General features: G+C 50.9%; 1 protein-coding gene and 1 long non-coding RNA gene across 2 annotated transcripts in view; one reads left to right on the top strand and one right to left on the bottom strand.

Annotated features, from left to right (window-relative positions):
• Nucleotides 1-694: 694 nt before the first annotated feature.
• Nucleotides 695-3,217, bottom strand: LOC119540353. Its single transcript, XR_005218075.1, has 3 exons — nucleotides 2,843-3,217; nucleotides 1,766-1,846; nucleotides 695-1,444 (listed from the first exon to the last, which is right to left on the bottom strand). It is a non-coding gene; the product is annotated as an uncharacterized LOC119540353 (long non-coding RNA).
• Nucleotides 3,218-10,966: 7,749 nt separating this feature from the next.
• The window catches only part of SASH1 (SAM and SH3 domain containing 1), a 157,073-nt gene continuing 141,176 nt past the window's right edge, over nucleotides 10,967-26,863 (top strand). Inside the window, 1 exon segment of the mRNA XM_037842581.1 lies at nucleotides 10,967-11,233. Coding sequence (XP_037698509.1) covers nucleotides 11,126-11,233 — 108 coding nt within the window. The 5' untranslated portion in view covers nucleotides 10,967-11,125.

The following is a 26,863-nucleotide window of genomic DNA, read 5'->3' as shown; positions in this document are numbered from 1 at the left end:
CAGACTTATAAACAAGTTATATGGTAAAAGGAATTTACTGATCCCACTGGGCATATTGTTGTGTGCCTGAGTTTTTGAGGCATTCTTGGTCATTTTCCTTTAATCAGTGGCCCTCGAAGTTTCAGAAACAGATGCCCTCCCTAGCTAACCCTTCTCTCAGGCCCCCCGAAGAACATGCCATCTGTGTCTTTAGCTCAGGGGGAGGCACCAGAAAGAGAGGGTGGCTGGGGAATGGCTTTGCCCTCCTAAACTGTCTACTAAGGGAAAACAGCATAACCAGTTTTTTAAAAAAGGAGTTAATGTGCTGAAAACACGGCAAGGGTTAAGCACGTGACTCTATCTTTGGTATTCAGCGGGACTGAAATTAAAACTTTAATAACCATCTTGATTATTTCTTGAGCACGGCTTTATGCCAGGTAAATATCACAGCAATTTATTTTCCATATAAAGAAATGAAGCAGCTGAGATGTTTTTATTGATCTTTACTCTGTGCCTCCCGTAGAGTTGAGTTCTTTCCACAGTGGCTCATTTATTCTTCTCAACACCATGGCACAGACACCGTCGGTTTCACCACTGTTATGATTAAAGAAAGGGGTTGAACTTGACCGGTCTGTCCACAAAGCCCCCGACTCAGATCCTTCAATGACCCTGTCAATAGATGGTCATTTTTTTCTTATGCAAATAACCCCACTAATTGATCAGTTTTCCCTAAATTCAGACTTTTGAAGAAGTAAGGGTTTTTCTTACCTTGGCTATAGGACCTTACTTGTCCTGTTGAAATCTAGGAACCAGGGATGGCCTGTGGACGAGAAACCCTTCTGCTCATTCACTGTATAGAGCATCACTGTTTTCAAATTAGGGTCAAAATATAGTCCGAACATTTCTTCTGCCCAGCTTGATTTAACGCTCCCATTATTTTTTCCAAATGGTTTACTAGATGTGGCATTACTGCAGCAGGTCGCCTTGTCTACCAGTCGACATCGTTCGCCTTTGTCCCTCTGTGACTCTATTTTAGATGCAGGAGCTGGTGGACCCTGGGGGCAGCTGGCTCATTGCTTTGACTCAGTGAATGCAAAAGAAGCTGCTCTTTGCTGTTTTCAGTCCAGGCAGGGTGTGATGACAGAGCACAAGCAAAGGTCCAGGTATTCCAGTGGGGACATGCATGGTGCTCAGGCCCATGTCCCGCTGCCCCGCGTGAACTGCCCACCCCAAAGGCGCCTGCAGTCAGAAGCACCCCTCGGGGAAGCGGGGCAGCGTCTGCACGCTCAGGCCCTTCTCCGTGGCACTCAGGGTTAGACTGTCCCTCAGTAGACACGAGGGTGAGCAAAATGCTCTGCTGCTTCTCGGCACAGGCTAAGATTCTTGAGGGAAGCCTGTCACACTCCTTGACAGACTCAGGTGGCTTCTGATCCTGCTTTGCTGAGGTGCCGGAGCTCTGGCACAGCTGGGGGAAAAGGTACGCACCATGAGGACGTGTGTGCGTGAAAGACCATGACATGGAAGAGCCCGGGATGGCTGCCTGGGTGCCTGGGACCACCGCCGGGTCAAGCCGGCGCCAAGCTGGCTTTGAGCCGCTTTCTGAGTCAGCTGGAAGCAGGGGAGGGGCCAGGAGGAAGAGCAGAGCACAGAGCAACTTCAAACACAGTGACTCCCCGTGGAGAAGCTGGTAAAGAATGGACACCCCATGTCCAAGGAAAACCAGGGCCCTGACAAAGGCTAAACACTGCTCTGGATGCAGACCAGGAATCCCGATGTCTTCACAGACCTGTGTGTGCGCAGACCAAGGGCGAAATGTGCTCCAGCCAAGAGCTCTCCTCGGCCTGTGCCGCCGTGTTCATCATCAGACCTGAAAAACCAGGAAAGCGAGTCACTGCGAGTGGACCAGAAAGGTAGTGCCCGAATGCTTGTTATTGTGAAGGAGGCTTGCGGAAATGCCGAGAAGGCCTTTTCCAGTGTGACTCCCAGCAGCTCGTGCTTGTTTTTATTAGGTGCTGGATCCCTTCCACATACTTGCCCCGTCCGTGCCTCCTTTCACAACACACTCGCCCGTGTGACAACGAGGCATCCCGGAATCATCCTAAGTATAAGACGATGCTCGCGGAGACTGTGCTCTGAGAACTCTCTCACTCATGCCAACCAGCGACTGTGTACACGGAGAACCTGGAAACCCAGGACGCAGCTGAGCCTCGGTCCCAGGCAGAGACCCCCCCCCCAGTGCGCACACACACGCGTGCGCGCGCGCACACACACACACACACACACACACACACACACACACACACACAATCATCGGATGAGCCCTGCGGGCCCTTCTGGGTCCAGCTGGCAGTGAGCGGCTCCATGAAGCTTGAATCTGGAGGGAAAAGGTAGGAGGCATATTTTGTAGGTGATGAAGACATTGCATTACAAAGTTTATTCTCAATAAGTGTTAGGTATTAACACTAATTTTGACTGTGCTTGTCATTTAAGCAGCATAGTAACATCATAGGAAACTATTTCAGATAATTCAAAACCTGATCCTCCTAAAGCATCAACAGTTTTCACTTTACATTCATTTATTTGTTTGTTAAAAGTGTTTATTGAGCTCTTCCTAAAGTCACGAACAACGACTAGAACATCAGCAGGTTCTCTTTGCACCATGTGCTCTCTGGATTCCTCAGTTAATTCTTCAGGCAAAGAATATTCCCCATACCTGTATTACATGTTCTTATGTCATGTTTTAATCAGTATATATTACTTCTTCAAGACGTGACATCATCATTTATCTGACTCTCCATTGTGGGATATTAAGATTCTGTACAAATTTTCAATATTATAAAAAATGCAATAAAAAGTGCCTCACCACAGAGTTTTCGGTTTCTTTCCAATAATTTACTCATCCCTGGGCCTCAGGATATGGCCATAGTTATGGCTTTTGTTGTATCCAGTCACATTTCTGAATCTCGTGGCAATTTGCAGTTAGTTTTCCTGCCATCAGTCATGCTGCACTGCACCTGGGTGAAGACGCTGCTTGGTGTCCAGGTGAGAGGGGAGGCTGCCCCGGCCCCGCCCACGTGCACACACTCGGTGGGTGACGCTCCGGGTGGCCCACCCAGCACACAGAGCACTCACCTGCTGGAAAGGCGCTTTCCTGTGCCCTGCTCTCAGAGTGCCTCCTGACCTCCTTGTTTCCTTCACTTGCAGCATTACGCAGCATCACAGAACATTAGAAAGGGAAAAGACCTCTAACGTTTCTTTTTCCCCTTCACTTTAGAGTTAAGGAAACTGAGAGCCAGGGAGGTTAGGAGTGACTTCAGCCTGAAGAGCTGGTGAAGATGTAGGAGGAGACCCTGGGTCCAGAGGTGCATGATAAGGTTGGAAAGCAAAGGAGCCGTGAGCCTCAGGAAGCAGTCGGCTTCCACCCGCATCCTCGCTGGGGCTGTGGCTCCTCCTGGCACTTTTCTCAGCCAGGGTCTAGGAGCAGTACATGGCGACTCCAAAAGTAAAATCAAGGTTACCACTCCAGAAAGGAAATTAGGAAGCGTCGGACTGCAGTGGGTGCAACCTTCCAGAGGTCGAGGACCAGCTCCCTCTCTTGCAGCAGGTGCAGCGAGCCTGCCCTGTCCGCCTGGAGATTTCCATCCAGCTGTTCCCTCAGGTGTTTGTCTTTGTTCCTTGGCACCTGCCGTTCTCGTAGCCTGAAGCTGGCTTAGCCACCATGCTGCTGGCCAATGTTGCCTCTTCTTCAGGGGAAGCCTCTTGCAGGAAGTCTCCCAGGATGCCTCCAGGCTGCAGCGACGGCGGCCCCTCTGCTCGTAAAGCACCGCGTGCCTTCCTGTGTGGCAGGTGAGGCCCCTGCATCCGCCTCCTCACTAGACTGGGCTCAAGATCATGTCTGTGACATTTCCACCTCCCCAGGCCAGCACAAAGTAGACATCCAGTAACTACTTGTCAAACTGAAATGTCTGAATCAGATTTTGTGAAAAACCCATAATCTGTTGAAGAGTCTGTGTGTGTCCAAAGGTATTGTGAGTAGTCTGTGGCTCTTACTCAGACGCGCAAACCTGGGAAATATGTGAACAGAAAGGAGGAAATCACCCGTGCGCCAAAATCCAAAGGTTCCTGGGCCCCGGCTCCAAAGGTTCTGACTGAGAAGTTCTGGGTGGGGCCCGGAGACCTGTACTTTTTAAGGTCTCACATTTGCTATGTCATCCCTATAGGTGATTTCATTCATCAGATAATGTCTGAATACCCTCTGGGGTGTTGCGGTTCAGCACAAAAGACGCAATTCAGGAAGCATCACAATGAGGTAGGAAAACAACTGGGCGTTACCGGGATGTGCGGTCCCCACCGTTCCGGAAACGGCCGGGAAGGCTTCCAGCGCGACAGGCTTTCAGGCTGAAGCCGGAGAAGGGAAGAGCGTCCAGGCAGGGGAAACCACGTGCTCCAAGGGCAGCCTGCAGGAGGCAGGGTCTCCAGCTCAGAAGCGCAGGTGAGGATGGAGAGTGGAGCGGAAAAGCATCTGAGGATTTTGCTGCAGTCACGACTTGTCGCTCATCCAAACTGCTCTCCTGAGTCCTGGATCTGTCCATGATCCACAAGCAGTGAAGATTCCACACGGATCACAGGGCAGCTGACTTCCCTCCTCAGCCCCCACTTCCCCTGGTCCCCCCACTGCCATCCAGTCATCCAGTCCCTCCCTTCGGAGCTGAGTTTTCCTCCTCTCCAGCCCCCGCGTCGGCCTTCATGGGTGTCCTCGTTGGAGTTCTTACTGCAGAACAAAAGAGTCAGCTTCAGTTTGCTTTTGAAAAAAGTGTTTTGATAAGAAACAGAGATCACCCACAATGTCGGGCAGCCTGAAGAAGTAGACCCTGGGCTGAGCTTTCAGGAAGGACTGCGATTGTAAAGGTCAACCCTCCTGGTTTGCCTGCATCTGACGCATTCCTCTGTACGTGGGATTTTCAGCGCTAAGATCATGACGGTCCTAGACAAACAAGATTGGCTGTTCCTCTCTCTGCAAATCACACCCAGACTGGGCCAGCAAGGGTTAACCACGAGGCAGCTCCCCACCAGGCACCCCCGGGTCAGGCTGTCCCCAGGTCAGACACCCCCAGGTCAGGCTGTCCCCAGTCAAGCACCCCCAGGTCAGGCCACCCCCAGATCAGACAGCCCCAGCCAGGCACCCCCAGGTCAGGCCACCTCCAGCCAGGCACCCCCAGGTCAGGCCGCCCCCAGCCAGGCACCCCCAGGTCAGGCTGTCCCCAGCCAGGCACCCCCAGGTCAGGCACGCCCAGATCAGACAGCCCCCAGCCAGGCACCCCCAGGTCAGGCCACCCCCAGCCAGGCACCCGGGTCATTGCTGGACAGGAGCTGAATGGCCCCGAGTGAGCAAACCTGAAGCCTTTGTCTGCTTAAGTCGCGTGACTTCCAGTCTAGTCTCGAGTTTGACCCTCTGCTTGGCCAGGCTCTGCGTGGCCGTTCTTCACAGAGAGCAGCTCGGCTCTGACAGTTTAACTGCCCTGCTTAAAACCCTCAGGGGCTCCTCCTTGCCTACCTTGGTTTCCCTCTTCTTTCTCGGCCGGCCTTGCCCAGGGGCACAGTCCGCCTGCCCCAGCATCACCCCACCCTCCACCCGGCTGTCCCTGCCTCTCCTGCCCGCCCTCGGCTGCGGGGTTGTGCCGTCTCCAGGCCTGTTTTCCCTCGGAGCCTCTCTCCAGCCATTTACTCCTCCGTCCCCGAGCAGGTCTGCTCCTAGCTGGTGCCAAAAGGACTCCAAATAGCCGAGGCGTGGAGGGCTGGGTGAACGAATGGTGGGCACAGTAAAACTTCTCCTGTGAGTCAGTAGAATAAAGACCAGTGAGACTGATGGAATATTTTCGGAGTCAAAAGGGTATTATAAATTGATTGGCCTATTTAGAAGAAATATTTAAGAATTAGTGGCACTTTTACTCAGCTTCAAAGGATTATTTTCTTACATCAAACACCCTCTCATTTCTCTTCAAGTTTTATCCTGTTCTCTCCCCACACCCACCCCTCAGTACAAAAGGAAATCTCAAATCTGTCCACTCGCCCAGCCTGTAATGAATCATCATGAACTGTGATTAGTCTAGATTAAAATAGATTTATATATGAGTTTACCAGTGAATGATTGGTTGGTCCCTTTGCTATAATTTAGCTATAGCCTTTTAATTTTGCCTTTCAGTAGCTATTAGAGAAAGAAATAAAACTTACATCAAAAGCTTTTTACTGTTTGTTTTGATCACTAAAGAGTAGTTCATTTTTGCAAATCCCTATCTGTGTGCCTGTTGAATTTTTCAGTGAATGAAGATTTGTGTGTTTCATCTTTTTGTTCTTCTCATGTGTGTTCCATTTAGATCAGGAAATTGACATTTCAGCCCCAAAGACTTGGGCCAGATGTTAGTCCACTGGCTGGAAGATGGATTTCCTGCCCTGATAGGTGACCTCTGAAGGCAAAAGAGGCTTTTTCTTAACGGATGGACTGTCCAAGTGACCTCATTTCTAGCACAAGGGGCCTTTGTAAGTGTCCTTTTGCTGTTGGAACCAGCATCATCTGATTTTTGAGAATATTCATTAGACAAAGGGTAGCTAGAACCTCGTTTAATTTCTAAGCCATAGGAAAAAAAATTTGCATAGATGATCTGCTCCTTTTCTTTTAAAAATGTTTGTGTCCATCAGGGGGAAATGCAGAAATCAGGTGGCTGCTCTCTGCATGAGCACTTCCCTCAGGTCTGCAGTGCAGTCGGGGTCCCCCCCAACCCCCGGGTGACCCCTGTGCCCCCCAACCCCCCAGGGCGACCCCTGTGCCCCTCAATCCCCCAGGGTGACCCCTGTGCCCCCCAATCCCCCAGGGCGACCCCTGTGCCCCCAACCCCCCGGGTGACCCCTGTGCCCCCAACCCCTGGGTGACTCCTGCTGCCCCCAACCCCCCAGGGCAACCCCTGTGCCCCCCAACCCCCCGGGTGACTCCTGCTGCCCCCAATCCCCTAGGGCAACCCCTGTGCCCCCCAACCCCCGGGTGACCCCTGTGGCCCCCAACCCCCCAGGGTGACCCCTGTGCCCCCCCATGTTGGTTTCCTCGGGCGGCCCCTGTGCCCACACCCCGCCCGGCCCTTGACCCTCTGTCCCCGGGTGGGGCCGCGCTGAGATGTCCTGTCTGGCACTTCAGCTGGAGAAGGAGGCTCAGAGAAGCTGGGAGCACTGAGCCTCTGTGTGGCCCCCGGAAGCCCGGTGTGGAGGGAAGTGCTGTGGAGGAGGGGGCACGGGGACCGGGCAGACGGCGGGATCCCCTTCCCCCAGGAGACGCCCGTTCCTGGGAGTCGACTTCGTGGGGTTTTACAGCTGACAGGACTCTCCATCCCTTTGTCTTTTTTTTTTTTTCCTGTAATAGCCAACAGCAGAATTTTACTACTATAAAAGCCTGACTTCTTTTTATTACCTTATTGTGAAATAGATACAGAAAGGTGATAATTTTCAAGGTACAATTTAACAAGTAGTTATATAGGTAATTTCAAAGAATAAAACCTGACTCCTTGTGACCCAGGCTCCTCCTTGGAGACGTCAGGCAGAGCTGCCGGCCCTGCCTCCGAGACTGGGTGCTTCCCCGGCCAGTTTACAGAGTAAATATTCGGCTCTTGGTGAAGTGCAGGGTGAAGAGGATTTCACGCCTTGCTTTATTTCAATAAGTCAACACATTTCCACAGAACATTGTACTCACCTCAGTGCCTTTTGTTTTGGAGTCATACGCAAGTGCCGTTGATCAGGAAAAACTGTTCGGTGTTCAAGCAAAGTGTGCTGGGCAGTGCTTCAGGTCTCGGCGAGAGGGGGCGGCCCTCTAGGTTCATGAGGATTAATTGTGGACGAGAGGCTCTTTTGTCCAATGTACATAACATAACGTCATCCCAAAGAGCAGAGCAACAGGTTTAACTGAAGCTTTTAAATTTGACGGAAAAAAATGGTCTCCCATAGGGATGTTTAAGCAGGCAGCCTCACAGCGTGGAGTTCGTCGATTGGACAGATGGACAAAGCAATCTGGTTGGTGGGTGGTAATTCCCAGCTGTGTGTTCCAACCTTTCCTTGCATAATTTGGAGATTCTTAAGCATAATCTCTGGTCTGTCATTCCCTTTTATCCTTACATTCTCCTCAGCTAAAGCAATAACTGGAAGGGGGTGTGAGTCCCAAGGTTGCCCCCAAGCTGCCTTCTCCCCGAAGGGTCCGGCTGCTCCCCTGGGATCCACACACCCCCGGCAGGGCTGCCGCACCTGGATTCAGAGGTAACTTTTTGGACAGTTAAGCTGCCGGGCTCCCTGCCTCATGCCTTGTGGAGCGTACTGCACGGAGCGCATTCTGACGACACGTGTGGGGCCTCCACGGACAGCTCACGGGTTTTGCTTCTTGCACATCATGTGCATATGGAGTGGTTTGGGGGCCCTATCATTTCTCATCACAAGTGGGCTTAGAAATCATCTAACTCACCTGGCCCTGTGATACGAAATGAGTGGTCAGCCACGTCCTGTTATGTCTCAGGACTAACCCCACAGACCCTCGGCCCTCCTGGCCAGCTGCCAGCTCCAGGGCCAGCCCTCCAGGTCGCAGAGATCACAGTGAGGACTGGGCCTGCTCCCTGGCCTGCTCTGGCTGTCCTCCTGGCTGTACTCCTTGCATGGCTTTTTTTGGCTTCTCTTTAGTCTGGCCTCGGCTCTTTCCCCGCAGGTAATGCTCCGGCGCTGGGCTTGGCTCACTTCCAAGGCATCTGCGAGGAAAATGTGTGTGGGATCGTGAAGGGCAAACGGTTCCAGCCCTTCAGGCTCCCCTGAAGTTAGTCCTCGAGGTCTGTGGGTGGGAGGTGGCGGCGGCTGCCAACGACTGGCAAAACTGAAGGAGCATTTCACAGCAGACAGGGGGTCAGAATTAAATCGGACTATTGATAATCTTTCAGATTCAATCTATGCTAAAGCACAAAATGTGTCATCTTTTGGAAATAGCAAGTATTTAGTGAAGCCGTGTTCTGAAAACGTGTGCTGTTCCTATTGGTAATGCATTTTAATTCCAGTATTGTCTGTCCTTTGCAGCCAGGCATCCCTGAGTACCTGATGTTGGGCTCTCCACTCGCTTTCTCATCACAGCTACTTTTTCCAACTCACTTTTTAAAAAAATTCAGTTTTATTTTATATATTCACATACCCTACAGTCATCCACAGTGTACAATCAATTGTTCACAGTACCATCGTATAACCATATGATGTTATATATATCATATATATATGATATTTTGGTGCATCCATCACCAAAATCAATTTTTGAATATTTTCATTACTCATCAACTCACTTTTAAAGCCAGTCTACTGGCACAGTTTTTCAATGTATTTTATTTCAAAACCTCGCATTCTCCCTGCCCTGTGTGCCAGTTCCTCGGCCTGACAAGCCCCTGGTTCCCCTAGAGCAGGGGTCCGGGGCTGACTCGGTGGCCTGGAGGGGCCCGGGCCTTGCATTTCCACAAGGCTTCAGGGGCTGTGGGAAACACAGTGCTGGATGCTGCGGTAGCCGGCGGTGGTGGCCGTGGAGATGGGGAAGGGGGCCAGCAGGTTACAGGGCTGTGGGGCCGGGGAGAGGACCAGGGAAGGTTCTGGGGTTGGGGGCCTGAGTGAACGGACGGGGCCTGGCGAGGAATGGGCTTTCAGGAATTGCTGGCTGCTGCCACCACCGTCTCCCAGCGACCACACCCCAGGGCTGGGGAACTCAGAGTGGACGCGGGAGCAAGGAGTTCCCTGTTTGTGGACATCAGCTATGGGAGGGGTGACATTATTCCATTTTACAGATGGGATAACTGAGCAGAAATAACTTGCCCAAGGTCATAGAAATTTGGGTCAGAATTCAAACTCAGCTCCGGACTGATCACACTGACCAAAAGTTGCTCCTCAGTGGAAGCAGCATAGTTCTCTCTGGCTAACAAATTGAACTTCTTAAACTTACCAGCAGAATCAACCCTAGGAGGCCCTTTTACCTTTCCCGCCATGCATTTATTTTAGTGTCTTTATGGAAGTGAACTGAATTTACCTGGAGTCACAGCACTTGTGCCTGAGGGGCCTTGGCCTCTACCCTACAATCAACACAACACAGCCATCCCAGGAAAACTTCCTTGCTCTCCTTCTTTCCCTTTCAAAAAGATATCATCAGGGATTACACTTACACATTGAGTTACTTTTGGAAAAGTATTTTAATTTTGAACCTGCTCGTGAGGGTTATTCATCCACTTACGCTGACGGGTGGTCTCTGTAACCAACCTTTGGGGACCCCAAGGACATCCCCCGACGCCGGCCTTTCCCATGCGCTCAGCAGACAGTGGAAGGCACAGCAAGGGCGGTCTCCCCAGGCCTCGGTGCTCGGGGTTTCCTAACACTTTACAAAGTGATCAATCACAAAATCAAAGGTGCCGTGTATTGTCACTTTCCAGGGAACATTCTCTGGGTGATTTCTAAAGAAAGAATCGCAAAAGGACAGGCGCCTCTACAGGGGTCTTTCCCGCATATAAAATAAACCCGTGCTGGGCCTTGCCTTGGAGACGCGCGCACAGGCCTCGAGGGTGTATTGGTGAACGCTGCAGCCGCTTGGTTTTGAAAACAGCCCTTCCCCGGGGCCCCACTGAAGAGGCCGTGGAGCCCCAGGGCACAGGTTCCGGACTGGCCGAAGCCCCCGGCCGAGCCCCAGGCGCCTGCCTTCCGAGGGCGAGGCGGGTGACGGTGACACTCGCGCCCAGAAAGCTCTCTCGGCAGAAGCGCCTTGAAGATTAACTTCCCGGAGTTTCTGGGACCGGCGGCCACGGGCAGCGCGCCCGCCCGCCCTCCGAGCCCCTTTTGTTGCTGCGCGGGGCCCGCGGCGCCTGGCGAGCTGCGGGCGGACAGAGCGGCCCCCGGGGCGCCGCCCCCGACCCGCCCGCGGATGCGCCGCGCGCCCTGGCCGGCGCGTGCCCGTCGCTGCAAGCAACGCCTTCCCGGCGGCGCGGCCGGCTCCGGGCGGACCGTGCTCCCCGCGCGCCGTGGGGCTCTCCGCAGCGAGCGGCCGGCGGCCCCGGAGCCGGACAGGGGCGCCTCGCGGGACCCGGCTCGCGGGACCCCGGGCGGGCGCGCCATGGAGGACGCGGGCGCGGCGGGTGCGGGGGCCGAGGCCGAGGCCGGGCCGGGCCCCGGGACGTCCGAGGCGTTCTCCCGACTCTGGACGGAGGTGATGGGCATCCTGGTGAGTGGCTGGGCCGGCGGGACGGGCTGCGGGCCCCTCGGGACGGCGCGCGCCTCGGCCCCCCGCTTGCCGCGCGGCGCCCTTCGGGGTCGACACAGAGGCTGCGGGACTTCAGCCCTCACAAGCAAGCCGCCAGCCCCGGAGCCCATCCGGGACTCGTGTTGAGCAACCTGGAATGGCGTTCGGCAGTTTAATCCGGGACACCTGCTGGGAAGTCTGTGAGGAAAAGGCAGAAAAGGTCCTTCCCAGCGCGGTGTGCAGAAGGGCGCCGGGCTGCCGCGTTGCCACCGGGGATCTGGGAAGACGCTGGTGTTCCTGATTCTTATTTTCTCTCCACTCGCTGTCTGACCTTGAGAGGAAAACAGCCATTTCCTTACTCAGAACCGCCAAAAAGTTTACTTACTGTTTGTTTTCAGTTTTTCAACACTTAGAATCGTAGGATATTTGTTATGTGTTTGGGCTAAAACAATGGGACTTGTTTTGCTAAATCTGTACTGTCGTGTGTTTTGAAATGCCCAGAGTAGCTAAAACCGCCCGTGGATTTGGCACAATTTCTGCAAACAGTTCTTACATGCAGAGCATGAAGCACTAACCTCCGGGCTCAACGCTGGGGTGTAGCTGTAGGTAAGCAGGCAGGGTGGAGGTGCGGTAAACTAGTCGGCACCTCAAAAGGCCGGTTTTAGTTTAAAGACTGTGTAGGTTATTATAAAAGGCTCTAGATTGACTCCGAGGTCTTTTATTTTTCTGACGGGAGGAAGTGGGGTCTGTACAAAGAAACTCCTCTTTGGGCACGAAACACAGCGTATGGTTTTTAGCACAGAAATTAAGCTTTGCGGAGTTGCAGTGAGTTTGCTGGGTCAAAGCTCAGCCCTGGTCCTCAGTGTTACCACCTGAAAACTGGGGGAACCACACATGCTTCTTGGGTCTTCTGAGATCCAGCCCGTGAGTGCTGAGCGTTGCAGCCGGCATGTAGTAGGAGCTCAGTAACTAATTGCTTGCTCCGTTTCTTCCCGTGGCTCATCTTTGCAGATACCCCTAGTAGAAGTCCCCATTGGTGCAGCCTCCATTGATGTGTTTTACAGCTCAGAGCACCGAGGAGGCTGGCCCAGGCTTTCTCTCGGCTATGTTTATTCTCTGGTATTTTAAAAATGTATGCATTTTTGGGATTTAACAGCTCCTGTTTTTGCACTTCCTGAATATTAAGGATGAATATGCTCCTTCACTGAAATTCCAGGAAAACCACTGAATGTTTCAGAGTTACGGTGTTAGATTGTTTTTTAAGTTGGTCAAGCAAGCAGCATATCTTGTTAATTCTTGTTAGATCCCACTCTGTAAGTCCTCGGTCTCTGGGAAAGTGGGTTTGATAACATCACATTGTACCCCTCAGCAGATTGTGGACTGGGGGGGGGGGGCTGGAAGTGTGGACTCAGGGTTGTTTGGGGGATTTGGCAGGTGGTGCTTTCTGAGGATTTGCTTTCCTTTCCTGTTCAGTCAGTTGTAGTAGAGTGTTCTTTGGCTGACGTAAAAGATGGGGTGGGACTCGAGAAGCTCAGACCTGTTATTCAAAGGGCAGATGCAGGAGTAAAGAAAATATGTACTTATAGCTCATCTTGAGGCTGGAAAGAATGCAGAGCTGGTCCCAGACAGGTTATGCTCACTTCGATTTCCCATACAGCCTTATCCTTCGGGGTAAACATGGGTGTCAGGCTTGTTCCTTAGTGAACCTTGGGTGGAGGAGATTTGGCTTCCCCTCCGTTGAACGTGCCTGCAGGACGACCCCAGGTTAAAGGGGAGCTGCCAGCCAAAGGTTCGTAAGAAAATGTGTCTTCGAGGAATATATCAAGACACAAAGCTGACAGTTGACCTCCCCCATTCTTGCTAAAATAAGCAACATCGTCTCCTGTATTTTGTATTTAAAGTATGGGCTTTTGCCTTCGTTTCTCAGCCGGGCGGTGAGTGACGGACGCAGCCACCTTGCTGCTGGCACTGCCAGGCGCTGGGCTCCACGAATGCGGCGCTTTCAGTAGTTGAGGTTAAATGCCATTCGAAGATTGTTTTTCAGTTCTGCACTTGAGTAGGAACCCGACATCCAAAAGGCTTCCTTCGAGTATTCCGAGTGTAAAAGTCAAACCCGGAGCACCTTGTGGGGAAAGGTCCTCAGGAGGAGCGGGGCCCCTTCCTGCAGGGTGGGGGGAGGCGCCAGGCCCTCCCCTGGGGTTTGTTGGATGTGGCGCTGTGGGGGGTGTTGCCCTGATACTGGAGGTTGGTTTGAGTTCTTCAGGGCACACTTTGCGTTTAAATAGATTCTGTCCTTGCACAGTTCAACACCAAACTGCTCTTTTACAGAAGAAATGATAATGTAAGGTATGGCATGAAACAGTTTGTGCTGTGCTAGTTCATAACAAATGCTAGTAAGCAAGTGTGTAAATGGTTGTGAATTGATTGGAGAATCAATGGAAAGAGATGCACGTAAACACTGTTGTGGTGCCTGGAGCTGAGGTCTCCTCCCACCTCCAGTGTGGGGGCTCACGGGGGCCTGGAGCAGGGCTGTGTTGAATGAAAGGTGAAAGAAGTATGATGTCCCAAGTGCAGGAGCCTTGTCAGACAGTCCTGTGGACCCTGAGCCCCCTGTCGTGGGTGCCTTCAAGACGGTAGCACATTCTGTTCGGGCGGAGCTCGCATTCGGGCAGCCTCAGCGTGTGCAGCCTTCGGAAGTTGTTGGGAGAAGTGCTTTCCAGGCGTCAGCTGCAGCCTGGGCCGGCCTGCTGTCCTACACGTGGCCTGTCGCTGTGACCTGCTCACGCTTCTGCCGAGAAGGGTAAAGGAGTTCGAATCCTTTGGGGTTTTATGGGAGGGAAGAGGAGTTGTTTTGAAAGAGCAGGAGTTGCCGAAGTTATTAGATATGGTGGATCATTAATTTTTCTAAGAGTGATGACCCCTTGTGAATTTGATGGCTCCTCACCCTCTGCCTCCAGGTCTCCTGAGCTGGTCTGTCCCCCTCAAAGCCCCTCGGCAGCTCGGGAGGGCAAGAGTGGGAAGTGCCTCTAGTTTGCAATGTGTACCTCCTCCGACCCTTCAGTTTCCCCTCTCCCCTTTTCGGGTCCTACAGTTTACACCCATTCCTGGCAGTGCCTAGTGATGTCCGTTGTACGGAGACCCAGGACCTCCCGGCTCTGACCCCCCAGCCCCCGCCAGCTTCCCTGAAGCACAGCCTCAGAGCTGTTCTGATTATCTTGTCTTGCGTTTACTGCAGGGCTTTTTAATTTTTGTGTATATTTATAGCCATCTGTTCCACCGTGTTCCAGGCAAAGATGGGGGCGGGGAGATGTGCGTGAGCCCTTCAGGGCTCCTCAGGTGCAGGCTCCTTGGAGAGCAGTTACCCCCTTTTCCTCGGGAGCTCCCCTTGAAGCCTGTCGGCTGATGACTTAATTTCAAGTCCTGGAACTTGAGAGTCAGCCCCACTGTCAGGTATTCTGACTTCATTTGAATTTCTTGCTCCTTTTAGCCAGCTGAAAGCCTGTGGCTTTTAGGAGAAGTCGGGGTGATGGCAAGAGGGCCTGAAGGGGCCCCTCGTGAGAGCCGAGGAATCGAGGGACGCAGCAAGTAGCCGGTGGCCAGCGGGCCCAGGGCCCAGGCATCGGGTCCTCGGGTTCCTTTCTTTCCTAGTTTTGGCTCAGGTCACGGGATCTTTTCCTGCTAAAGGAGACCCGGGCTGAGTGAGGGGCGGCGGGGAGTGCACCCTTCCCTTCTCCGCCCCCTTCCGCCCTCCTTCCCTGCTTTCCCCGCTGTCTCCTTTTGCGCAGACGTGGACCCTATCCTCGCCCTCCTGGCTTGTTGCCGAGGGCGCTTCTCCCAGTTTGTGGTGGAGTGAAGCCACTGGGGCACTTACAGTCGGGGCCCCTTCGTGGTGCTGTCCGTCCGTTAAGCCCTGAGCTAAGTGTCGGCGATCCATGCCCAGGGTCCTACGAAGTCCTGTTCTGCTGGACCCCCTTCCCCTCCCCACTGTGCAGCCAGTGGGGCACCAGGTCCAGAAGCACCTCAGACGGGGGCCCGACGGTGCGGGGGCCTGGGAGTCCCACAGAGGTGGGGGCGGAGGAAGGACGGGGTGGGGGGAGCCGGGCGGGAGGCAGAGGAAGGGGGTCCTGGGGCTCAGCTAGGCTCGAGCGGGCACAGGCCTTCCAGGGGGCACTCGTGGGCCCCGGCACCCTCTGAGGTGGAGGGGCGGTGACCAGTCCAGGGGACGTGTGCGAGGGTTACACCAAGCAGGGCCCCTCGCTGTGACAATCACCGATTGCGGCTGGTGACTTTCCGTTGATAATTCCTTTTTTCTCCCCTTTATTAGAGAAATTGTTGGTTTACAGAATAATCATACATAAAGTACAGGATTCCCGTATACCACTCTACTATTAACACCGTCATTGTGTGATACATATGTTATAATTGATGAAAGCACATTTTTAGAATCATACTATTAACTATATAGTCCATGGTTTAACTTAGGGTTCACCATGTATTGTAATTCCATGGATTTAAAAAAAAATTTTTGCTGTTACCATCTATAAACCCTAACTTTCCCCTTGCAATCGTGTTCAGTTATATATTTCAGTGCTGTTAATTGCATTCAGTGTTTTGCCACCATCACCACCATCCACTACCAAAACATTTCTGTCTTTCCAGCTAGGAACCCTGTACATTTTAAGCTTTGACTTCCCATTCCCTGTCCTCACCCTTTCCCCTGGTAACCTTTATCCTACGTTCTGGCTCTGAGTTTGCTTTTTCTAACTGTTTTGTATCAGTGAGATCATACAATGTTTGTCCTTTTGTGTCTGGCTTATTTCACTCAACATGATGTCTTCAAGGGTCATTTATGTTGTTGCATGTGTCAGAACTTCATTCCTGTTTACTGCTGAATAATATTACGTGGCATGTGTATTTTTCTTTATCCATTCATTGGTTGATGGACACTTGGGTTGCTTCTACCTATTGGCTGGTGTAAATAATGCCACTATGAGCATTGGTGTACAAATATCTGAGTCCCTGCTTTCAATTATTTTGGGTATATACTGATCCCAGTGGGGTCACTGGGACATATGGTGATTCTCTTACTTCACTTTCGGAGGAAGCGGCTACCTCTTCCACGGTTGCTGAACTGTTTTACGTTCCCACCAACAATGAATGAGTGTGCCTGTTTCCCCACATCCTCTCCAACACTTGTTATTTTCCTTTTTTTAAAAAATAGTAACCATTCTAGTAAGCGTGAAATGGGTACTTCTTTGTGATTTTGATTTGTGTTTCCCTAACAGCTAATGAAGATTTTTTCATGTGGTTTTTGGCCATTTGTGTATCTTCTTTGGAGATGTTCAAGTATTTTGCCCATTTTATAATTGGATTGTTTGTCTTTTTGTTGTTGACTTGTAGGATTTCGTTACATATTTTGGATATTAAACTCTTACTTAATATCAGATATCTGGTTTCCAAATATTTTCTCCCATTCTGTATGTTGTCTTTTTACTTTCCCGATGATGTCCTTTGACATACAAAAGATTTTAATTTCCATGAAGTTCCATTTATCTAGTTTTTCTTTTGTTCTTTGTGCCTGGGTGTAAAATCTTAAGAAACCATATCCTGACACAAGGTCCCAAAGATATTTCCCTATCTTTTCTTCTAGGAGTTTTCTAGTTTTGGTTCTTACATCTAGGTCTTTGATCCATTTGAAGTTAATTTTTGTATATGGTGTGAGGTAGGGGTCCACTTCGTCCTTTTGCATGTGGCTGTCCAGTTTCCCCAGCACGATTTTTTGAAGAGACTATTCTTTCCCCATTGAGTGGACTTGGCCATCTTGTCAAACTCAGTTGGCCACAGATGCCATGGTTGATTGTTGATTTCTGAACTCCTGTTTGATTCCATTGGTCTATCTGTCTGTCCTTGTGCCAGTACCATGCTGTTAGTAGCTTTGTATTAAATTTTTAAAATCTGGAAGTGTGAGTCCTCCAACTTTGTTCTTTTTCAAGATATTTTGAGCTATTTTGGGTCTTTTAATAGAGATTTTGAGTATATAACTTGCTTTGGGTAGAATTGACAGCTTAAAATTTGCATTCTTCCAATCCATGAATGTGGAATGTCCTTACCTTTATTTAGGTCTTTGATTTCTTTCTGCTATGTTTTGTAGTTTTCTGTGTATAAGTTTTTTACATCCTAGATATTTGATTCTTTCAGTTGCTATTATAAATAGATTTTTGTTTCTTTAAACTGTAAGAATTAATTGTTCCTATGCAAGATAAGCCCTGAAACCCAGAGGCACAGTTTCACTAAGAACATCAACCCCAGCTTCATCCCTCTACCCCATAATGCTGACAACCCTTTTCAGCATGAAGGAGTTAGAATAGTCATTGCCCAGATATTCCTGAAGATTGAGAGAATGATCAAATGGGAGAGAGGAGGTATAATGGAGAAGTTGGGATTTAACAAATGATTATGACTACTGACTCATTATAAAGATATTTCTTTTTAGTTTCTAGAGTATTAGAGCAGCCAGAAGGAAATACCTGACAATGTTGAACTGTAAACCAGTAGCCTTGATCTTTGATAATGTGTAGCTATGTAGCTTTTATCTGTGACTGTGATTGTAAAACCCTTGGGACTGATACCCCCTTCATCCAGAGTATGGGTGGATGAGTAATAAAGACATGCATGAAAAAAAAAATAAATAACAGGTTGGGAATATGGAGAAAAAGTACACCTGCAAAAGCTATGTACAGTAGTTATGGTACTACTTTAATAATCTTTCATCAGTTGTAACAAATATAACTAATGTTAAAAAATAGTAGAATTACAAAAAAGTACTGTCCTCAATTGTAACAAATTATGCGCACCAATGCAAGTGTTGGTCATGGGGTGGTGATTGAAATTTCCTGTATTTTGTGCATGATTGATCTGTAAACCCACAACTTCTCTGATAAAAACAGAACAAAAAACTGTAAGAATCAACCAAATCTTCAGACTCATTTCAAGGTAAAATGTATTTTTGTTGCTCACAAAAATGGGTCATGGAATTGTTCTTTTTCAAGAGGAAAGCTCATTTATTTATTAATTTCCTCTGACAGTGAGACCTGAAAATGATGGTCCTTCCTCGTCAGCCTTCTGCCTCTGCCTGTGCCCCTTCTTCTGTCTGTTGGTTTCACTGGGAAGCATTAATTCTTTACTAAGAAGGACACCTGGTAGGGCTCACCTGCCCGGTCCCTTCCTACAGGTCCAGTTGCTGTAGAGAGAGACTGGGCAGCAGGGCCTCAGCATCTCTGAGACCCAGAAGACGGAAGTTTGGTGATGGGTGGCTCTTTCCCTCTGTAATCAGTATTTTTCCTTTTCTTAAGCGTCTGTGTCTTTCACCTTCCCGAGGGGACTCGTGGAAATGTGAACAAGTGATGCGCTTGCATTTTTGGTGGGTGCTTTTGAGACGAGTGCTCGTGTGGACAGTGTGTCCGAGAGGCAGTGTGGTTCCCCGTGGGGGCCTCTGGAGCTGACTCCATTTATGGTGGATTTTGCAGCAGGTAGTTGGCAAGGAAGGCCTTGGGCTTTCCCTTGACGTGTAGACAACAGCAGAATTAAGAGGGAAATGAAAACATTACAAAAGTCATGTAATTTTAACTAAAAATGCTGTAGAGAAGCTGAACACAAATCCTGGTGTGGGTCCTGAACCCTTTATTAGGTACCCTCGACTTTGCTAATTTCAGTACTTTTCCTGCGCCTTGGTGTCAGCCATCAAGTCTTTTTCCCTGGAGCTAAGTGAATGCTTATACCCTTTTTGGTGTGCTTGTAAAAATAAAGTGTTTCATTGTTAAGTTATTTATAGAAGAAAGGAGTATTCTAGTTCAAGAATAAGCATCTTTGCAGTACACTTACCAGAGAACTTTAAAAGCTTCACTTATAAAATAAAGGAGAAAATTTGCTAATTTCCTTGTTTGGAAATGCCCCAGGGTGGGGGAAAAAAGAGTCTTAAAGGAGAGAAGGGCAACCAATATCCTTAATTTGTGAATTAAAACCTCGAGGAACAAACAAAACAACAACAACAAAAATTACCATCTCAGAAATCTGGAAGTCGTAGAGGAGTCAGGAGCTGGTTCAGATCGTTTGGGATCCAGTCTTGCTTCAGCCTTTGGGATCGTGAACCTGGTGGGTTACTAACCCTTTTGCACAGTGGCTTTCTCTCTGTGAAAGGAAGAGGGGCCACCTCAGAACCATCGAGGGTTGAACCTCCTTTAGTTAAAATGTGAATTCATCTCCCTTCACTTTCATCTTAAATGAAGGCGTGATCTGATTCCAAATTTAGGATTAATCTTAAACAATGATTTAATTTAGGTCAGTTGCCTGCTTTTTAAACATTATTTAAAAATAAATGCATAAATTTCTCCAAGGTATTAACCTACAGGTTCCGCGTTAGGAAACACATGTAAAAAGATTCTGTGTACTCGAGAGAGAGAGAGTATGTGAATGCTTTTGTATAATCAGGATTTCAGGAGGCAAGGAAGGTATTTGTAATGAAACATGGCAGCTGTTTGCTCTTTTCAGTTCTTCTCTTGACTAAGTGACACTATAATGACATCTTTTAAATAGTTGACTTATTAGAAACATTGAAAATATTAAAAGCATCAAGTTAACTAATCATTTCACTTTTGAAAGCTGCATTCATGTAATTGCACTTAATCTATTTTCATTATCCTGACTTTTTTCCCCTAGAATATTTTCCCAGGGTTTCACTGAGTTAGCGGCTGTTTTGGTCAGGGTTGCAAAGCGTTCATTCTGGATCTTGGAGCTTTAATTAGGAGTCTTCCATCTCCAGTCAAGAATTTGTAAAAGCTTCACATGGCGGCGTCCCCACCAGAGCCCAGAGAAGCCTGATAACCCATTTCGGTGTGAATATGGCCGAAAGTAGGATTCATTGAGATTTGCGGAAGAATTGTAAGCCTGTAATGAGTATTTTTGCCACTTGTAAGTTTTTATTTTGGGGTAACTTTTCTGTTCATCTGAAGAAACCTAAAGGGTTTTGAAATCTTTGGGAACATCTATAAAGACCATGAATGTTTTATACTGGAAAGATAAAACATTTCATTTTTACAACATGGTTTACTCTGAATTGCAGTTTTACTCAAACCTTTCTACAGACCTCAAGCCCTGGGGAGTGTGCTGGGTTCCCCAGTGCCTCACAGCACTGAGGCATAGTAGCAATTTGCCTTGATCAGAATGTTACCAAACTGAGGCTCGCAGTGAGCATTAAAGTAACTAGGTGTCAAATGACTCGTAAATGATACATGACAGACATAGTAAAATCCCTGTGATGTAACTTAAGCATTAGCAAAGAACCATCCACTGTTTCAACAGATGTCAGATGGTGACCCCCACACAAATGTCCTCTATCAGAGACCACCGTGGGCTCTTCTGCGGACGGTTAGTCATATGGCCGCGCACTCAAAGTTTGTGTCTTTGTAAATTGGGGGCGTCTGTAGAAACCAGAAGGGAAGACGAGTAGAACTCATATGCTCCTTAAACATCAAGGGGTTTTAGCAGGTCACATTCCTCATTCTGGAGAGATTAGAATGCTTCTTTTTCTCCGTACTGTGTCTTGCATACCTGGACCGTCTTCGCAGCCTCTCAGCCATTGGAAATCCCCTCTTGTTGGCAGCCACATTCTTTATCCCTGTAAGTAATTTAGGGTTCCTGGTTCCCTTTTCAGACATGACCACATTTCAATGCCCATATTTCAATATCCATAGTTCAGCAGTTGCTGATTGATTTTAGTCTTCCAGGTTCAGCTCTTTCATCTATGAAACATAAAATACTGAGGTTACATTTCTGCACATGCCCTCAGAAGTAGACCAGGTTAACACAGATACTTTGAGCAGGGTTTGGGGATAAAAGCTGGAAGTCATCAGCAGTCTGCTCTTTCCCAGTCCCACCTGGAACGCCTGGCTCCTGGGTCTCGGGTGCTTCAGTGTGGGGTAGGGGGAGGCACACACCTGGTGCCGTTTACCAGCCCCGACAAGCCCGGAAACACACCGCTTCATCAGGAAGACCAATTCCATGCTGCTGGGAAAGACAGGCTCCTGGTGTTGGCCAGAAGGCTGTTCGAGGTGTAAAGCAATTTGGTTTTAATGACATTAGGTTTGGTTTTTGTAAAAAACCTGCAGACTTACTGGCAGGCAGGCTTCAGGATGTTCTGTTTCATGTCCTTACATATAAGGAAGAAAATCCAGGGCAATTGTTGTTCACAGGTTCCAGAGGATCAGCCAAAGCCCAAGTGAACAAGCCAAAGCAGGATCCGTTGGAGTCCTGAAGTTGCTCGTTGGGTCAAGATAAGCAAGTACTGAATTATGCAATGTAGTTGGCAGGGAAGCTGAATAAGGCTCTGACTGTTGTTTTGGCAGAAAATGACTTTGCAAAATGAATAGGTCTATGGCAGGGGTGACACTGTTGCCCAGGAAAGTGCAAATCAAACCCAGCTTTATCGGTGCAGAGGACAGAATGCTGGTGGGCCTGCCGTGGGGCCGGGCAGGTGGGGTGCGGTAGCCAGGCTCTTTGCAAGCTTTCAGGCTTTCAGAGCCAAGGTGAGCACCTTTTCTTTATATTTAAACCCACTCTTCCTTAGACAGGTAGGCACGTCTTTGGCTTCTGCTTTTCTAATGCTGTGTTTAAACATCCATTGGCTTTTGTGGACTTTTTATTTAAAAAAAAGTAAGCATATATTCTTTTTGGTAATATATAGGAGTGTGCAGGCTAGAATTGAAGTTTTTTCTACAAACCAAGAGAACTTAGAAATTCAGTTGTCAGCAGATTCTTTGGAGGACCTCCTTTACTGATTCCTACCCAGCGCTGCACCGCACACTTCCGTGATGCTTCAGAGCGCGGGGAGTAGAACAAGGACCATCCTGCAATTAGCTGCCCAGGCAACTATTTTAATAGTTTTTTTCCAAGGAACTTGTTTAGAAGTTATATTTTTATGTGATTGTTGGAATATTCCTCATTGAAACCTGACTGCCACGAAACTTGCTTATGAAACCTTTTGAACAGAAGTGCAACGGGGCAGAGGCTGTACGACGTAGTAATAATAACAATAAGAAAACTGTAATGTCAGGCCAACGCTTGTGGGCACCTATTGTGCACAAGCCACTGGGCTGAGCTCTTCCTACCTGTGGTCGCATGTTTTTTTTTTAATGCAATTTTGTTGAGATATATTGACATACCAGATAGTCATTCAAAGTGTACAATCAGTGGTTCACAATAGCATCACATAGTTGGGCATTCATCACCACAATCAATTTTTGAACATTTTCATTACTCCAAAAAACAAAAAAAATAAATGAGAACACCCAAAACATCCCATACACCATATCCTCCCCACTTTATTTATTTATTTTTAATTTATATTTTATCTTTGTCTTCTTACTCATCTGTCCATACACTGGATGAAGGGAGTGTCAGTCACAAGGTTTTCACAATCACACGGTCACACTGTAAAAGCTGTATAGTTATATGATCATCTTCAAGAGTCAAGGCTACTAGATTACAGTTCAACAGTTTCAGGTATTTCCTTCTAGCTATTCTAATACACTAAGGACTAAAAAGGGTTCATATTCTTATAATGCATAAGAAAAACCTCCAGAGTGACCCCTTGACTCCATTTGACATCTCTCAGACCTTGAAACCTTATTTTGTTTTGTTTCTCCTCCCCCTTTTGGTCAAGAAGCCCCACGTGCAGCGCCAGGCTCGGGTGATGGCGTCTAACCCTCCAGCAGCCCGGGAGGCGGGCACCATCTCCTTCCACTCTGCAGGGAGCTGCTGTGTGCTCTCAGGAGGAGGAGGGGAGCACAGAGCGCAGCTTTTCTGGGTTCAGCACCCTGCACAGGCTGACCCTGGCCAGCAGGAGAAGGGACTCGGGAAGATGGGTGAGCAGGAGCTGAGTGAGATTCCGGCTGAGGCCCGGAGACCCTGCCCGGCAGCCCTGGGGAGACGGTGAGGTGTCCTCAGTATCCCATCGCCTCTTAGCAGGTCTCATAGGGACCAAAAGGCCACAGGGAAGGGGAGGAGTTTGCACTGTTCCCAGCCTCTGGGCCCGGCCTGGTGCTGTGCCTCCCCTCCGCTCTGCAGGCCTGGCTGTTACTGGTTTCATGGGGGTGAGAGATCGTGGGGTCTCGGCTGGGACAGGCCTGCTGAGAGGGAGCCGGGGGGCGACAGAGACGGGGGCTGCGCCAACGAGTCCCGGCTGTGGGAGCAACTGCACAGGGACAGGAAGGCTGCACGGAGCCAGGGTGCCGTGTTACAGTGCACGGAGCCCCCCTCGAATGCCCGGACACCTTCCCACTGGGGCCAGACGAGCCCTGCTGCGGACCCCCGGGCTCAGACCCTCAGATGGGGCACACTCAGTGTTTCTCTTTGCATGTTCTCGAGCACCTGCTGCTTGTAGCATGCATTTGGCATTTACGGCATGCAGGAGGCCTGGCCGTCACTTTCCTGCCGTTTTTTTGGGGCCAGTTGGGGGCCACAAAGGTTCTTGTGGTGAGGATTTGAGGAGGGAGACCCCCGGTAGCACTTCTCTTTAGAAAACAAATGCTGTGTCCCTTGCTGAAGGCCCTTGCTGACATGGCTCAGTTAAAGGGAGCTTTAGAGAAAGGCGAGATGGGGCAGGAAAAGAGAGGTCGTCTTTGAGGAGGGCTGTGGGTGAGCCGCTGAACTAAGGTGTGATGTTCGGGCACAAGAGAGCTGTGATGCGTGGAAGGAAAGACGCAGGCGGTGGGACGAGGAGAGCTCACGTACCCCAAAGCTCGGTCTGCACTCGGTGGGGGACCCTGAGTACACCCGGCCAGTATTTAGGTTTGGGCCTGAATTTCATCATTTGTAAAATTAAAAGAAATAGGACTTACTTATAGGATACCCTCCTCCAAGTAAGTTCCCGTCTCCTGCCCCGTCATCTTTGTTGTGGGTTCTGATGGATTCTGGAAGTGAGTTAAGAGCTGAACTGCTCCGTTTCCTGTGATTTCTGAGGGCACTTAGCTGCCTAGAAAAGACCTTCGGATCTCCTGCTGCTGCCTCCTGCAGGCAGGTGTGTTTTCAGGCCCCGCTCACTGCTCCCCCACGAGGCACCGCGGCTGAGAGCGGCACCCCCGGCCCTGGAGGGGTGAGCCTTCCCGGAGCCCCCAGCCCGCCGGCCCCGCCGCCATCGGATCCTGGACCCCCGGCGGTAGGGGCAGGGTGAGGCAGGAAACCCCACAGTCAGTGCTCGCTGAGCGACAGAAGGGAAGAGTGTTTGCCATCGGTATCTCTAGTTGATCTAAACGATAACGCTCGTGTGGTTTCTGGTACTTAAAAGTATGATTCCCCATAAAAATTAAATGAAGCTGTGTGTTTAAAAAGCTTACTGGGAGCATAATTGTGTCAGAGTTAATTAACTGACCTTAAAATCTGTAATACCTCTGTGTTCCTAAACTAAAGCACATGTGGAGGCATCCTGGGCTTTGTTTAGACAGTTGTCTAATCTGGGCACATAGGAAGCTGGTTCCCTGTGTGCCAGGCCCCACGCCACAAGCTGGTGTGCACCCTCTCCAGCTCCACTGCAGCCCGGGAGGTGCCGCCCCGTCCTGCCCCCTCCTGCCCCCTCCTGCCCCCTCCTGCCCCCTCCTGCCCCCTCCTGCCCCCCTCCTGCCCCCTCCTGCCCCCTCCTGCCCTCTCCTGCCCCCTCCTGCCCCCTCCTGCCCCCTCCTGCCCTCTCCTGCCCCCTCCTGCCCCCTCCTGCCCCCTCCTGCCCCCTCCTGCCCCCTCCTGCCCCGTCCTGCCCCCTCCTGCCCCCTCCTGCCCCCTCCTGCCCCCTCCTGCCCCGTCCTGCCCTCTCTTGTCCCCTCCTGCCCCCTCCTGCCCCCTCCTGCCCCCTCCTGCCCCTCCTGCCCCCTCCTGCCCCCTCCTGCCCCGTCCTGCCCTCTCCTGCCCTCTCCTGCCCCCTCCTGCCCCCTCCTGCCCCCTCCTGCCCCCTCCTGCCCCGTCCTGCCCTCTCCTGCCCTCTCCTGCCCCCTCCTGCCCCCTCCTGCCCCCTCCTGCCCCCTCCTGCCCCCTCCTGCCCCGTCCTGCCCTCTCCTGCCCCCTCCTGCCCCCTCCTGCCCCCTCCTGCCCCGTCCTGCCCTCTCCTGCCCCCTCCTGCCCCCTCCTGCCCCGTCCTGCCCCGTCCTGCCCTCTCCTGCCCCGTCCTGCCCCCTCCTGCCCCCTCCTGCCCCGTCCTGCCCTCTCCTGCCCCCTCCTGCCCCCTCCTGCCCCGTCCTGCCCGGTGCCGCCCTCCGGGTGACCGGCTGTGTGAACTGCCTCCTCTGTGCTCCTGACCCGGGTGAGATGAGTGGGCAGAACAATGGGTGGGCAGGAGGGGACAGTTCTCTGCGCTGGGGTGGGCTGACCCCTGGGGCCTGAATTAATAAGACAACACAGATGAGGAGCCCATGGGCTGATGCTTTGAGTTACAGGAAACTGGCCTGGGCGCCAGGCACGTGGGCAGGGGATGGTGTGGGCAGGTGTGGGGTGTCCTCTGGTGTGCAGGTGTGCAGGGAACCTGCGAGCTCCAGGCAGACCTTCCTCAGGCCATGCTTGGGCCAGGACTTGTGGGGTCTGAGCTCAGCCAGGCGGGTGCGCAGATCCCCTTCTGGAGGACGGCGCTGCCTTTCTGTTTGCACCTTGGAGTGTTTAGCTGAGGCCAGCTCATCCCACAGGGGCGCAGAACAAAACAACCCCTGCTGTTGACATCCTCCAGAGCTGCCCAGACTGCAGGGCCGGGATTTCCTCAGGAAGCTTGGGGGTGGGGGCAGGTCTGACCTGGCCCGATGATCTCAGGGCTGGGTGGAGGCCGCCAGATGTGTCCTGGACACACCCATTTCACTGCATCTCAGGCTGGTCCCTCCCCCGGGGACCGTCCCCTCCCCCATCCCCCCTTCCTGGGGGCTCCAGCCCTCCATGGCCTCCCTTTTCCCCCACCCCCTCCCCACAGGGCCCCTGTTCCCGCAACACGCGGTGCTGGGGTGAAGACAGGGTGGGGCCCCTCTCGAAGGCTGCAGGGCCAGGCAGCAGCTGGTCAGCATCTGGGCCCTTGGCTGCCGGTCCACAAGGGGCCCAGGAGGTTTTAGGGTCTGCCCTGCGGTGGCCAAAGGGAGAAATGGTGGCTCGTTTGCCCAGAGTGGTTAATGTATTAGTCAGCCATGTGCACAGCAGCTCAGAGGACATTTAACTACACCAGTTTTCATTTAAAAATGTAATGGAGGAGGGGGCCTTCTGTGCAAGGCTGTGGTAGGGGGCTTTGTAGTTTAAATAAGCTCTGCGGGGAGCTTGGGTTCCTTACATGCCCCACCCACGGAAGCTGCAGTTCTGGGGCTGTGGGGTGGACCTGGCAGTGAGCCGACAGGCAGTGTCGAGCCTGGGCCTGCCCTCCTAGCGTGTGGCAGCAGGTGCTGCCCTGGGCTGCGGGTGTCCATGCTCTGCCGTGGAGACCGACATTCAGTCCTACATGTTTAAGTGAAATATCCAAGAATTCCTGGCATATCAATAGGTGTATAGATGCCCAAAACATGCCAGCTTCTTCCTAATGGATCCTCAGACCCCTCAACACATGCA

Source organism: Choloepus didactylus, chromosome 7 (assembly GCF_015220235.1).
Source record: "Choloepus didactylus isolate mChoDid1 chromosome 7, mChoDid1.pri, whole genome shotgun sequence".
In the NCBI taxonomy this organism is placed as follows: domain Eukaryota; kingdom Metazoa; phylum Chordata; class Mammalia; order Pilosa; family Megalonychidae; genus Choloepus; species Choloepus didactylus.
Note: the sequence above shows the minus strand (reverse complement) of the source record. Positions and strands in the feature narration are given on the sequence as shown.